This window comes from Protomyctophum bolini, assembly GCF_963924005.1.
Source record: "Protomyctophum bolini genome assembly, chromosome: 7".
Taxonomy (NCBI): domain Eukaryota; kingdom Metazoa; phylum Chordata; class Actinopteri; order Myctophiformes; family Myctophidae; genus Protomyctophum; species Protomyctophum bolini.
In genome coordinates, this window is record NC_137868.1 from 11,705,316 (window position 1) to 11,721,166 (window position 15,851).

Sequence of the window (15,851 nt, forward strand, 5' to 3'; positions counted from 1 at the left end):
GTGTGTGTGTGTGTGTGTGTGTGTGTGTGTGTGTGTGTGTGTGTGTGTGTGTGTGTGTGTGTGTGTGTGTGTGTGTGTGTGTGTGTGTGTGTGTGTGTGTGTGTGTGTGTGTGTGTGTGTGTGAGGGCAAGTACAGTAGAATTGAATATATAAAAGCATATGAGTGGTGGCTGGAAGAACTACTAGTATTATTTTTACTTGGTAAAAGTACCACAATGTAGAAATACTCAAAAGTAATTGGCATCAATATTAGTAATGGTCGATTAATCGGCAAACACATTGGACGATTTTAGTTGTTTTTAGATTAATCAATCAGACCGATTAATTAATCGGTCTGATTAATCGGTCTGTCTTTACAGATAAACAAGCCCAAAGTAACAGCTTGAACTGATCTACAAGTTCACATTATTAAATATAAAGGTATTAAAGTGAAATCTGACTGCAGTGTTGCTGTTACATGTATTTTTCAGAATGGACAAAATTATAATATGTTTTCAATACAGAATGAGATCATAATCGACATCGGTAATATCGGTTATCGGCCATAACAGCAATTCATAACATCGGATATGGATATCGGCCAATATGTCTCATCGGCACATCCCTAATCAATATACTGTAGCCTCAGCCTGAGCCACTGTCCACAGGGATATCCCTTTGGTCTAGTGGTTAAGATAACGCGGGAGACGTGAGTTCAAATCCCGGGCGTTAGATTGGTGCCGTCAAATGTATACAAATCTTTTGAAAAGATTTGTATACATTTGAAAACGTGTAAAATGAGATATTCTGCACAATGAGTACTTTTTACTTTTGGCCATTTAAAGGTCCGCTGACATGCCCCGAAATTAATATGGGTGGTACAGCACATCACGTGGTCTGACTGAAAACAGTTTGAAACAGTTTGAAACGGGGCTACGGCGCTAGCAACAAGTGGCTATAGGTCAGGCTAGCGTTTTTGACGGTACATTTAGCGTCATATTGGCTATAAATGTAATTGAAAAAAATTATTTTTTCGCCAGAAATGCTTAGTTTGAATGCAATTGAGGTTGGCGTGGGGTTTTTTAGGGGAACTGCAGCACAAGCGCAAATTTTGGACTGGAGTCCCATGTTCCCCCGGTCGCCAACACCCCTGTCTGCCCGCTCTGAGACCTCTCAGCCCCGCAGCGCGACAGTCGCGACTACGGACGGTCTGCTGTTGTCTGGCCGCTGTGAGAGCAGCGCGACTACTGTTCTTTTCCCCTCTCAGCCGCAGGCTGACATGTACACCCTCGCTCTCACTCTGTAATACCGTAGTTAGTTACCACAACATTGTTCAAGTGAACTATAGTGTGTTTATGTTTGTATTCATTGTAATAATAAATATCGCTATGCCGAGGCATAGTCTTGCGGACGAGATCATGAGCCTCTACGGGGGACTGGGCATGTGTGTACACACACAGCATAGCAACTTATGCTACTATTTTGGTGTCACATTTAGCTTGAATACTGGGTGAAAGTCTCATTCAAAAAATTAATTTTTCGCAACATTGTTCAGGTGAACTGTGTGTTTATGCTTGTTCATTGTAATAATCAATATCGCTATGATTATTTTATTTATCGCCGCGTCGCTCCGCATGACAACATACAGTCTAGCCCGTCTCAGATGCAGGCTGCACACACACGGACGGACGGACGTATAGTCTCCCCGCATTGAACTGGGCATGTGTGTACGCACACACACACACACACACACACACACACACACGCAATGGCACGGAATCTGCCTCGGGCGTCTGTAGCTCTCTTCCCCACTGTCATGCACTATAGCCGTGTGTGTGTGTGTGCGTACACACATGCCCAGTTCAATGCGGGGACCTGACCAGAGACTATACGTCCGTCCGTCCGTGTGTGTGCAGCCTGCATCTGAGACGGGCTAGACTGTATGTTGTCATGCGGAGCGACGCGGCGATAAATAAAATAATCATAGCGATATTGATTATTACAATGAACAAGCATAAACACACAGTTCACCTGAACAATGTTGCGAAAAATTAATTTTTTGAATGAGACTTTCACCCAGTATTCAAGCTAAATGTGACACCAAAATAGTAGCATAAGTTGCTATGCTACCACGGCCACCAAGCCCGGCGAGCCCGCATAGAAGTCGTTGGGGAAAGCTTTCGCCACTCTGACGTCAGAATCATGATAGCATTGTTTGATAGCAGTTATTAGCTCCCGAGGGGCGTGTCAGTCTTCCTTTAAGTACAGTATATGTAACGCCCGGGATTCCACTTAAATTAAAGTCCACTATATTAAGCTCACAATACATTGTAGATCTGCTTTTAGCCAAAGTATATTTAGGGTTAAAGTGGCTAATGTATGTTTCATAATAATAATGAATAATCAAAATGTAAGTAAACAAAGTAACTATATTAACTGAAGTTTTTAAATAATTGCAGTGGAGTGAAAAATAAGTACCATATTCGCCTCTGAGATGTAGTAGAGTAGAAATGAAAGCATTTGTTAATACTGCAGTAAAGGTAAAATACAAAAACATTGTACTTAAGTATAGTATTTGAGTAAATGTACGTTGTGTACTTTGTGTGTGTGTACTTTGAACTTTGTGCGCATGTGTGCGTGCGCTTGCGTATGTGTGCTTGCGTATGTGTGTGTGTGTGTGTGTGCACAGTACAGTATATGTAAGAATACACACATGCAAGTGAAGTCACTGAACTCCTGAACCCGTCCAATCCCCCTTCTCTTCTACCTAGCGGTAGTGCCGAGGGCACCGTGCGGGAAGGGAGAAAAAAACTGAAATGGAAGATATAAAACGTACCAACGGCATCAAAACTCAGTCTTTTAATTAGTCAGCGTGCTCATTAAATAAGCATGATGTTGTTCTGTGGTTGGTTGGAGCCCCTCGAGTTTCCGCGGGCGTCTTCAGAGCCGACATACTCCCCAGCCAGGCACTCTGAGAACAGAACAAGCACTGCTGCTCCGGTCTGACTCGCACACTGAGATCCATGCTCGACTTATAGAGAGAGAGAGAGAGAGAGAGAGAGAGACTCATCCACTGCAGTGCAGAGCCGGAGGTAAAGTTAAGCCGTATAATTCGTCGTACGCCGACACGCGCCGAAAATATCAGATCTACAAGCTCAGAACACGTCACATTGCGGTGGGACGGGAGCTTGTAGATACAGGGATGGATTTAATTAAGTCCATCAGGACCTCTTGCTTGTCTCTGTGTCTCTATCTCTCACACGCACTCCTTAACTCAACTCGTGATGTTGAGAGAGAGCAGAATATACATCAAGTCAGTGTGTGAACAATCCATACAGCTGCAGCACGCAGCTGAAGCCACTATGTGTGCGTGCGTGCGTGCATGCATGCGTGCATGCATGCATGCGTGCGTGCGTGCGTGCGATCAGTTGAGCTAAGGTCCTTGAACTGAGCAGCAGTGTTGTGGACTAACATGCTACACAGTAAATGCATTACTGTAACACAGCTACTTTTTTGCAGTAACTGTATAGCATAACAAGATACCTCTTCCAGTTAATGGGAGCTAAAGTTGTTACTCAAAAGAGAAATTGTAAGTTTTTCCCAGGACCAAATGAACGGCCTATACTTGATCATACTACAGTGTCATACAAAGGTCTCAAAAGTAGCAGATCTACTAGGTCGAAATTGAGTTTGTAGATCTGCTACTTTTGCTAGGAATCCTGAAAAGTTTTGGACATATGAGGTTTCCACCGTATGTTGCTGTTGCAGAATATGATGATTCCTACTGTATACTGTATGTCTACCACTTTTCATCATAGTGAGCCACGAGACAGACCAAAGTTGAGAGTTGTGCTTTTGTGCAAACACACAAATGTGCATTAATATTGAAGTGTGTGTGTGTGTGTGTGTGTGTGTGTGTGTGTGTGTGTGTGTGCGCGCCTGTGGTGTGTGTTGTCTTTTCTCTGGAGTCAGCAGACCTATACTGTATTAATTAGGTGGATTTTGTTTGGTTTCGTTGTCGTCAGCGTCCTTGTAGTGTGTAGTGGGGAGAAGGAAGTGCTCGGTGGGGGTTGTGGGGGAGGTTGTTAATGTAAGGGCTGGACCACATGGGTCAAGCTCCCAAAGACACAACACTGAGAATGTAAAGCGCTATACAGTACATGGTCTTTCCGACGTGCATTTCTTACGGAAATGGGGGTTGATAACTATATACAAAGCACATCTTTCCGAATTTTTGCTACCCTTTTGTTTTGGAACCCTATACTGCACCCCCACATGTTCCGACTGGACCAAACTAAAGTCTCGCCGAGGTTTTCTTTGGATCGGGAAAACTCACTCGAAACTGTTTGAGCTCCTCCTCCAGGGTTAGGGAGCATGTATATGCTAAGTACGTTTCATGACCTGAATGTACGCGGCAAAGTGTGTGTGTGTGTGTGTGTGTGTGTGTGTGTGTGTGTGTGTGTGCAATTGTGCATGTGCGTGTGCATGTGCGTGTGCATGTGTGCTCACACACGTGAGTGTGTCTCGTCAGGCTGGGCTACATGGACCATGCAGAGGAGTTCATGTCCTCACTACTGATAGTAATGCAGTGCGTGTGTGTGTTTTTGTGTGTGTGTGTGTGTGCGTGCGCGTCCCTTCAGGCTGGGCTACATGGACCATGCAGAGGAGTTCATGTCCTCACTACTGATAGTAATGCAGTGTGTGTTTGTGTGTGTGTGTGTGTGTGTGTGTGTGTGTGTGTGTGTGTGTGTGTGTGTGTGTGTGTGCCTGCGTGCGCGTCCCTTCAGGCTGGGCTACGTGGACCATGCAGAGGAGTTGGCCTCCAGGTTCCTGCAGTGCTTCCCAAAGAACCGTCTCTCTGCCCACAACGCTCTGAACCACGAGTACTTCAGCCACCTGCCTCCACGGCTCTGGGAGCTATCGGACAGTAAGTGCACTACGCACACACGCACACACACGCACTCACTCACACGCACACACACGCACACACACACACGCATTCACTCACACACACGCACACACACACGTGTAAGTAACAGTTTTAGACGTATGAGGTTTCCACCCGACAGAGACGACATAAGTTAGACTTAAGATGTATCTCTGTCTGTCTCTCTCTCTCTCTCTCTCTGTCTCTCTCTGTCTGTCTCTCTGAAGTAACAGAAACAGAGGGGTGTCCTGGGGTTGTTTTGGCTCATGTGGAGAGAGAGAGAGGCCTGCTCTCCCTCTCTCTCTCTTATTATTCGGCCTCGGTCGTCCCGTCGGGACGAGCACCAGCACAGCTGGACCTCTGCTGGACGCAGCCGCAAGATCCACCGCCGTTTGATTCTCTCTCTCCTCCTGACTCGTCGTTCGCCCCAAAGCAAAAACAGATGGGGAGCAGTGCTAATTTAGGGGTGGAGGTCTCTCTCTCTCTCTCTCTCTTTCTCTCTATCTCTATCTCTATCTCTCTCTCTCTCTCAGAAATAACCTGAAAAGTGTGCAATGCGTAGTAACTTAAGTTATCAACTTTAGTCATTATATGGATATTAATGCTGTTGACGCCCCGAGTGGATTACCATGTGCATCAACAACAGAGAGAGAGAGAGAGACAGAGGGGGGGGGTTAGTGAGAGAGAGTGCAGGGCAGAGATAAGGGGCAAGGCGAAGGAGAGAGCTAGAGAAAAGAAAGACAGAGTAAGAGAGAGAGAGTCCATTGATCACGCTGGAGAAGTTGAGTCGCCAGAGGCAGCTCGCCAGTACAGCTACATTACATTTTATTAATGCGTATACTTTAGGTGCAGTGAGGGTGGCGACACCACAACTATATAGGAGTCAAAAGAACAACGGCACAAAAACACAGTCAACAAGAGCCTCTATACGTCCAGTTTGAGTGGCGCTATAGCCTCTATACGTCCAGTTTGAGTGGCGCTATAGCCTCTATACGTCCAGTTTGAGTGGCGCTATATCCTCTATACGTCCAGTTTGAGTGGCGCTATAGCCTCTATACATCCAGTTTGAGTGGCGCTATAGCCTCTATACGTCCAGTTTGAGTGGCGCTATAGCCTCTATACGTCCAGTTTGAGTGGCGCTATAGCCTCTATACATCCAGTTTGGAGAGTCATGTGTAAACACAAACATTGAAGAAATAGTGAGGTAGAAAATTGTGATTGGCCGGAATGTGCCCCTCACTTCACACGGGTGTGATTTTTCTTTTTCTTTTTTCGTTTTCACCCCCCCCCCCCTGACTATGCTGTTGCCATCTAAACGGAAGGCACATCTGATATTTTATTTTGCCTTTTTTTCTAGAAACCGTTGTCGTCTAAACCGGGCCTTAGTCTATTGAAGCTTATGAACAGAGAGAGAGAGAGAGAGAGGGAGAGGGAGAGAGCGAGAGAGAGGGGGAAAAGGAGAGGGAGAAGGAGAGGGGGAGAGAGAACGCACAGTGTTTCAGTCAACATATCAATTAAAGGCGGTGCTATCAGCGGAGCAGCATGAGCATGATGTCAGGAGGACATCCAGATTATGTGACAAGGCCGGCGACATGGTCAATCCTGTTAGTGTGCTATTCATTAGCGGTGTTGGAGCACACGGCTGTCTGCCAGGCCTGAGAGAAGACAGCCCACAGGGTGGCCATTTTAATGTGACAATCGCCTCTTTTTTTTGTTATTCCCCCAGATTAGGATTTTTCTTTTTTTCCCCCTTTTTTTTGCTGTATTAATCCTGTTATCAGCACCCAGCAGGTTGTCATACACACACACACACACACACACACACGCAGGAGGCGATGGACACTAGGAGGCACACGTGCACGCGGGCACATACACGCACATGCTTTGCTTCCTTGTTCACTCCATGTGCTTTCTCTCTCTCTCTCTCCCTTTTAGCCTCTCTAAAATGGTCTCTTTTTGGCATGTAACATCGGCACGCACGCACACGCACACATACACGCACACGCATGACAAGTACATACTGCATTTTAGTGCTTTAAAAAAGGCAGCTTTTTTCTTTTTCTAAATGAGGACAGCATAGTGGATAAACAGCCTTCTAAATGGCATCAGTATCCTCTGTGTACAAAGACAGCGAAAGCGGAAAAGAGGCGCAAATAGAGGTATGGAAAGAAAGATTGCGTTGCTGGGGGGGGGGGGGGGGGGGGGAGATGAGTCAGGGGGGGTGGGCGGGCGGGTGGGGGGGGGGGGGGGGGGGAGGAAATTATGCAGAAGAGAAAAGAAAACGAGATAAAGAAACGGCTAATTAGTGCAGCCTTCAGTATTTGGCTCCAAACCCAGCATGGTAATCATCTTCCTCCAGCAGAATGTTGTCTGTGCCAATGGGAATGGGGGGGAGGGGGGTGGGGGGGGGAGGAGGGGTTGCTGTGCCAATGGGAATGGGTGGGGGGGGGGGGGGGGGGTCTCGGTCACGCAGGGGAATTCAGGCCCTGCTGTTGGTGAGCCTTGCTCTACATTGGGCATGCCCACCGTTTCACTTATCAAACAGAATAAAGCCTCCACACTGGGTCATGCACCAAGGCTTAAAGGATCATTCCGGAAATTGCGTTTTTCTTACCGTAATCGGATGTTATCTAACTATAAACGCATCAAGTATCCGTGTATGTACGTCTGTATATACAACCGTAATCCACGTAACTCGAGAAATTCGACACACGTGTTTCACCCCACCGGCCACCGCAGGGGGTGCAGTGCCCGGTGTCGAGTCGGTCCGACCCACGGTAGTCCAGAACCGCCCCAAAAAGGCCTCTGCCCGGGCTCTGGACCGGGCCCCTGCACAGGGTCCATATATGGAGCATGGCCTGTTCTGACATCATTCTGATGTCTACTTTGCATATTCTGGCATGCCTGACAAACTGGACTTTTTACTATTATATGATGTATCGTGCGTTTCCCCCTGTGACCGTTATGTGGCAGTCACGTTTTCTTTTTTCTTTTTTAATGTTTGTTTGTGGCTTTCGCCTTTTTATTTCTATATTTCTTTAGAGGCAGAGACAGTGCGCTCAGTGCGCTATTTCCGGACACGCCCGTAGTATCACAGGAACAGAGTCACACCGACACCACCAAACTGAATGCAATATCATGGCAATGAATGGTTAATCCAGATGAAAGTGCCTGACTGAAATCATGTCAATTATATGACCTCTCCACGACCCACCTCTGAGACACAGAGAGATAGAAACGTCTCAGAATGAGAATTAGTGAGGAACAATTATAGAGAATGTGAAGATAAGGCTGAAAATGGGCGAATTGTTCTGTATGTAGTCAAATGGCAGCCAGTGGGTGTGGCTGTACGTCCATTGGCTCTCATAGGGATGAAAGAGTTAATCGTATTTTCGGTATTTTTACTCTTAAATGTGAATTTGATACTTTATACTTCTACTCCACTACATCTCAGAGACAAATGTACTTACTTAGCCTACTACATTTACAATTATTTGACAAATGTTGTTTCTAGACTATACTTTTCAGATATAGCTTAGCTAATTATTATGAAACTCAAGACCTATTTTATATGGAACCATGACATAATGTTAAAGGATTAAATGCATGCATACATACATATGTATACATACATACATATATTTCAATGCAGATATAATATTTCTACACTGTGGAAGTGCTATAATTCTACAGCCATACTCACTCTGAGTACTTCTTGCATCACTGCCAGTGAGCTGTGTCACTGTGTGACGAGTTATGGATGCATGGGCAACAATACCAGACAGATTATCAGGAACAATGGCTGCTCCCACAGGGGGTGTTGGTGTGCCAATTGAATTGTGACATTTTCATCTGAGAGCACGTGCGTGCGAGTGTGTGTGTGGGGGTGGGGTTGGGGTGTCTCGGAGCCGCAAAGAGCGCATCGACCCTGAGGGGTTGTTCTAAAACATTTTCATGTGAAAGTTCCCAAATTGATACATAACATTTTAATGCTGCTATTTTTTTAACAGCTAACATGCAAATGGGTTCAGGGAGGCTGGAAGTACCTTCACTAAAAACGCCGGGATAACGCTCCACACTCTTCTCCCTTCTGGCTCCAACACTATGGAATGCACTTCCCATTGCAATCAGAACTGCAGACTCACTCCAAATCTTCCGCCGTAGTCTGAAGTGAAAACCCACCACTCTATATAGTGTATACACATACAGTAGTTTCATTATATAGATAATATTCCACTGTTACGTTCTTAGCTTACATATGATTGTATGTATTTGATATTACCATGTTTTTGGTTGTTTCTTACTATAAATCGCTCTGGATTAAGTGTGTCTGCTAAATGCCTAAATTGTAAATTGATAAAGTGGTTAAAATGATTGTGATGCTCTAACTATACTTTAGCTGGGGAAACCTTTTGGGTTCCACGGACCCTACTTTGAGAATCACATTGACCTTGAGAAGGGGCCTGGCTGGTTTCCTGTGGACCCTGGCGTCTCTCTCCCTCTCTCTCTCCCTCTCTCTCTCTCTCTCCGTGAGCTGCGATGCGTACGGAAATGAAAGCCAGCCAGGAGAGCAGAGCAGAGTGTGTTGTGACAGCTCCGTTCATCTCCGCTGCGTTCCTGCGCTCTGACTGCATGCCGGCCCTCTTCCTGTAGCTGTGTTTCCAGCTTAGATAAGAGGATGAGAGCGGGGCTGAAACAGAGCAGGGCTCTGCAGGGCTGCTCTGTTTCTGACTTATAACTCTGAAAAAGTGGAAGACTCAAGACTTAATTCGTTATAACCTCACACTGCTTTGCTATGACCAGTGGTGGAAAAAAGTATTCACATCAATACTGCAACATTTTACTTGAGGAAAAGTACAAAAGTGTTGGTATACCAAAATGTACTTAACCCATTTTGGGCGGGAACCCCTTTTGGTGTTTTAAACATTGTTATAATTTAGCTATTGAAAAATAGCAGATCTACAAGCTCCCAGTGGCGCACTACGAGCTTGTAGGTCTGCTATTTTTCAAAAATCGTGAAAATGTGCATGCAAACTTTGAATATATATTATTTTAGAGCGTAACTCAAACTTTGCTTCTGGGAGGAAGTCCCTGGAACAACATATTTTCAGATGGCGGTCGGTGGCCAATTACATAACATTTTTGGGGTCCTTGACATGAAATATTGAGAACCACTGATGTATGAACATGAGGTTTTTCAGAAAATTGTCATGATTTAGAAGACAATCAGGCCTAAATGTATACTTAAAGTACCAAAAGTAAAAGTCTCATTGTGAGACTCTCATTGTGCAGAATTTTAAAATGTATAAAAATAGCTTTTTATCCGATCTACAAGCTCACGGCGTGTCGTGTGTGCTGTGTGTTGCCCTGCAGTGTCTTCTATCTTCGCGGTACCGAGCGTCAAGCTGCAGACAGAGTGTGGCGACAGCATACAGGTGTGTGGCAGGAGGAACAGCCACGGGAAGGAGAAGAGCTCCTCCGGCGGCAAGCACTGATCTGGGAGCAGCCAGGAGCACGTTCCCATGAGCCGGCCAGGTATGTGTGCACACACACACACACACACGCGTGCGCGCACACAGCACTGACCTGGGAACAGCCAACCCACGTCTCCCATGAGCCAGCCAGGTGGGTGCACACACACACACAAATACCCACACACCCTTCAGGGGTACAAGTAACGGCGTCTTCGCCATATTTGGCGGCTACCGATAGTGGAAGAGATTGCACAGAATTTCTCAAGCCGTTTGGCTGCTTTTTTTGGCATCCCAAGTTGTTGGAAGCCTCTTACAACCAAACTGTGTACATGTCCTAGGCTGCAGAAGATAAACACAAGTAGATTGCACCTATAGCCTAGCTCTAGGATGGTCTGGAGGAGCGGCTGGTAGGCCTACTTAATGACTGTCTGTCTGTCCGTCTGTCCGTCTGTGTTGGAAGCATGGAATCCCGTAATGGCTTGGCTGGTGCCTCATGGTGGGGTGTCTTTTTGAGTGGGCCGGGAGGGTGTCCTATTCTCCAGGAGATGGGGAGGGGGGAAGGGGGTGGGGGGTCCCATTCAAGCGTCGGATAAAGCGTCTGTATTTGCATGTAATGAGAGGAGCAAGAGGCCAGGCGGCGAGGATAATGGCTGCCTCGCTCTAACCAAGGCTCGCCTCGTCCTCCTCCTCCTCCCGATTAGATTCTCATCCTCTCTGTCACGTATAGAAACCACGTATTTCCAAAATAGTTACTTTTCTTGGAAAGGGGGAGAGAAAAAATAACTGTGTGTTCTGACGATGAATGCGGTCGGCGTGGTTATTATTAGTGGTAACAAGCTCTAGTTGATTATTTTACATTTGTTCGATATATTTCGATATATTCCATCTGTCAGGTGGTCCGAAACGGTTTCAAAAATAAATTAAAAAAGAACAAAATATATCTGTCATATCTAAGCATACATTCTAGCTTGCATATCTGCTATACTTCTGTGTTTTCTGCGACACTCTTGTACGATGAAGCAGCCAGACGCTAAATTATAAAAAAACACCGAGATATAAGGTTTCCGCCCGACAACGATTTCTGCAATTACTGACAGGTGCTGTGATTGGACATGCTCATCCTGGAGGGGAGGGGGGGGGGGGTCAAGGTGAACCCATAAGCTCATCTTCTTCCACCCCCCCCCCCTGCTTGTTCTGTGACGTGCGCAATTCATGCACAAGATCTTAAGCCAAATTGATGTCGGCCAAACGATGGCTCTGCTCTTTCCAATGGGATCTTTTTCTTCCTCTAACCCGTACCCCCCCCCCCCTCTCTTCTTCCACCCCCTCCCCTCCCCTTCGCCTCGCATCTTTATCCCCCCCTCCCGCCCCCAACCTCTCTCTCTCTCTCTCTGAAATCTCTCCATTCTTCTTGGACACGGAGTTGATGGAGGCTGAGTGGCCCTTCATTTGGCCATCCCATAGTGCATGTGACGGAGACTGATCCGTGTGTGTGTGTGTGTGTGTGTGTGTGTGTGTGCGGAGTGGAAGTCCCCCCACTGCGAGAGCGGTGCCCCTCAGCTGCAGCATTCACATTGAAATGAGCCTCCTTTGTCCAAAGCCTGACAGCCTGAGAGAGAGCCACTGATAGGAGCCCTAATCCTAGCGCGCACACGCACTGTTAATGCACCACGTGACACACACACGCACACGCACACACACACACACACACACACACACACACACACAAATTATATCGTTGCTGTTGGGCAGAAACCGCTTGTCTCCTTATCCTAACTTTTTGTGTTTTTTCCCCCTGTAAATTAACAGCCTACTTCATCATACTACACGCGTCACACAAAAGCATATAGCAGATCTACAAGCTCGAAGCGCGTCGTGTTCCGATCTTGTAGATCTGCTATTTTTGATGCTTTGGAATTTGAATCCTAAGAAGTAACGTGGGTTTTTTGGACAAACGAGGTTTCCACCCGACAGAAAAGATATATGAGATAAGATGTTTTTTGCACGACAGCAACGAATCGCACAGGCTTCTCAGGCCACACTATCCAACTGGCATCGCATTTGAAATCTAAAATGTAAAGGTCAGAAGAAAAAAATGATAAGAGGAGAGGAGACGGAGACAGGAGAAGAAAGGAGATGGAATGAGAGCATTGCGAGAGCCAGGCCAGGTTTTTCTTTTTTGTACTTGTGTGTTTTTGTTGTGTTGTGTTGTATTATTTATTGGAGGTAGTGAAGGAGGGAGGCAGGTTCAGACACAGCAGAGCAGTGCAGGCAGGCAACGCTACGCAGCTCCCCTTCTTCTTTGTGTAGGGGTTCGTTCCCTGTGGGCAGTCTTTGTAGGCGCGTGCACACTCGCACACGCACGCGCGCACACACACACACACACACACACACACACACACACAGTCTTTGTGCTTGGCTGGATGGCTGCCTTTGAGGCGGCCATCCAGCCCATAGCAGAGCTATTGAGCTTTAAAGTGAGTGAAGGCCTGGGCTGAGAGAGCCCGGGCCTTCAGAGAGAGAGAGAGAGAGAGAGAGAGGGGGCAGAACCTGACACGCCTTCAGCGAGACGCGCCAACGAACGCCACAATGTCTGTCACACTGCCACAGGGCTGAGACGGGACAGGGAGAGAGGGATGGAGAGATGGCCAGGGAGGACTGGAAGGAGGAGGGGGTACACAGAATGTGTACTTGAGTAAAAGTTGCAATACCGCAATATTAAAACACTCTGTTACAAGTGAAAGTCCTGTATTCAACGTTTTTGTTGAGTAAAACCACAAAAAAGTATTGGAATAAAAATGACGTTAATTGTCGGGCAGAAACCGCTTCTCTTTGTGTCTTTTCGTAGATCAACGCCCTACTTTGATCATACTGCAGCGTCACATAAAAGCAAGTAGCAGAGCTACAATATTGAAACAGCAATATTTGCCTCTGAGATATAGTGGAGTAGAAGTGTAGCTATTCAAGTAAAGTAAAAGAAAAGTACCCGGAAAGTACAGTACTTGTGGTAAATGTTACTTAGTTACTTTCCACCGTTGGGAAAACGGTGGGACCGATGATGGTAATGGATGAGACGGAAGGGGGGGCAGGGAGCGTAGAAGGGGCGGATTGTTATTTGATGAGGAGAAACAGGCCGAAAGAAACGCAATGAGTTGAATGGAAGGCAAAGGATTGAAGGAGAAAAGGAGTGAGTGAGTGAGTGAGGGGTGGGAGGAGAGGGAGGAGAGGGAGGCAGGTCTCAGAGACACAGCAGCACTGCTCTGCTGCACTGATGTATGTTTATTCATGATTGTGCATTATTCACTAGAATAGCTGATGCAATGAGGTGCCTCGCCTAGGCAATGGTGCTGCTCTGACTGTCTGTCTGTCTGTCAGTCAGTCCCCTAGGCTGCACTGACCACAAAGTTCACCTCAAAGTTGCGACAACAAGCTTGTATTAAAAAACACTGAATAGTGGCTAGACTTGTCGCGAACTGACTTGGTCGTTACACAATAAAATCCTGAGTTAATTTAAAACACTGAATAGTGGCTAGACTTGTCGCTGACCTACCCGGTCTCACCCAAACACGGTGAAATAGCACGTACACGCCTATAGAAAACACCAAAATCATTACATATGACACTGAAATCCTCCCCATAGACAACGACAGAGGGGCGCCGTCTCTACCGAACTTGAGCCACGGGAGACAACACCGAGGGGCCCTAAAGGGCCATGAGTTGCCGTGTCGAGCGTTGCGAAGTTCGGTAGAGCCGACCACGTCCGTTAACCTGTTCTGTATTGACAGAATAGTAAATAATGTCAAACCCCCAGCCCGACCCAGCCACGGTGAATTAGCACTTCCGTACGCCATGCCTCCGTCACGGTCAAAACAGTAGTCGTGTAATATTTACGGATTTTGGGGTTTTATAGGCGTGTATGTACGGAGTTGCAATTCTGTGCTGTTTTGCGGTATTTCTGTGAGATGGGATTGCGCTAACACTGTAAAGGCCTATTCATAGTCTGGATTTTCGGTGGTGAGCTGACCACCGGAGCTGAAATAACGTTGAGCGGTGGTGAGTAAAAACAGAGAGAAGGGCTGGAGCGGTGGCGGTGGTTTGCTCTTCACCGCGGCTCGTGACGTCATGTTGTAGTTTGGTGGTCACCTAACCACCGAAAATCCAGACTATGTATGAGCCTTAACACTTTTTTTTAACTCTGAAAGTGTCAGTCTTTATTCTTTCGGAGTTAAACTATTGTAGTCTTGTTGCTACAGTGGCATGCAGGTTTCCTCTGCCGTCGGTGGGGATAAGGACGCTAAACAAATGCACCATTTGCGGTTTGATTGCTGAAATGTAATGTTCTTTATTTGGTCAGTGCACGGCATGTGATTAACCAGAAACACAAGACCAAAGCTTAGTAAACAAAAACAAATTGATTATAGCACAATAAAAAGGCAACATGAAAGAGAGTAAAGGAGGATTAAAAAACAACTTGAATGCCTTATGAACAAAGCATGAGTCAAATGTGTAAGCTGTTTATTTCTATTTGTTTTACAGGGGATTTTTTAGGCTTTTTCAAGCTTTTATTTAAGAGGCCGGGTGCGTGGGAGGGAGTAGGAGAGTAACATGCAGCAAATGGTTTTGGTGGCTGGGATTCAAACCTACAACTCACCGTAAATGCATTGATCTCACAGGTGTCAGGAATGAGCCCTCTGCTCTTGGGCCGGGTGATGTAAGCTGTTGGGATACTATTGTATACCAAGCGTTTCCAAACATTTCAGGCCACGATTTTGACAGCGAATTTTGATTTAGTTGTAGACCTTTGAATAGAATACCATTTAGTTTTCTGTCACATAGTTTTAGTTCACTATCACAGGATTTCAGACTACTAAATCTACAGTTTGATTTAGTCAACATAAGTGTATTTTGGCAGGCTGTGATGGTCTGATTTACACTTTGCTGTGTGCTGAAAATAGGTTGTGAGCTTGTAGTACAACACCCAACAACAACAAAGCCATACCATAACATCACTTAGTTCTACTGGATCTCTTCTCCACCTAACATATTAGTCTATTTATTTATTTCACAAAAATGGCGTGGCAAGGCAATACTCCACCTGTCTGCAGTGGGACAGCAGCTGCAGCCAGGAGGCAGGAGGAACGCGGCCATCGTAGGGGTCAGGGAGAGGACGTCTGTGGCCCCTGAAGCACCGTCACTGTCACTTTGAAGATAACAGCCACATGGCACCGGCTATAAAACGGCAATGTCCGCCATTCAGAGAGGTGCCAGCTGTTTATCTTTGGCCAAGCACACTCGCACGGACGGGCACGCGTGCGTTCCGCTCACACATGACTGCGATCCGTGCCCACCTGAGCCGACGAATTGCAAAGACACCTATACTGTTACGGCAGTGGTTGCTTCTCAAAGTATAGGGCCCGGGGACCTCCAGACTAGAGGTCCTTAATCCGCGTTCGATGGGGGGTCGGCACTTG

At 46.4% G+C, this 15,851-nt stretch overlaps 1 protein-coding gene across 5 annotated transcripts in view; it reads left to right on the plus strand.

Moving 5' to 3' along the window:
- cdk14 (cyclin dependent kinase 14) overlaps positions 1–15,851 on the plus strand; it is a 240,040-nt gene that overhangs the window by 176,100 nt on the left and 48,089 nt on the right. For all 5 annotated transcript variants that reach the window (XM_080767195.1, XM_080767196.1, XM_080767197.1 and 2 more), the window contains 2 exons: positions 4,767–4,906; positions 10,280–10,441. In XM_080767195.1, coding sequence (XP_080623321.1) covers positions 4,767–4,906; positions 10,280–10,401 — 262 coding nt within the window. In that variant the 3' untranslated portion in view covers positions 10,402–10,441. The remainder of the gene's footprint in view (positions 1–4,766; positions 4,907–10,279; positions 10,442–15,851) is intronic.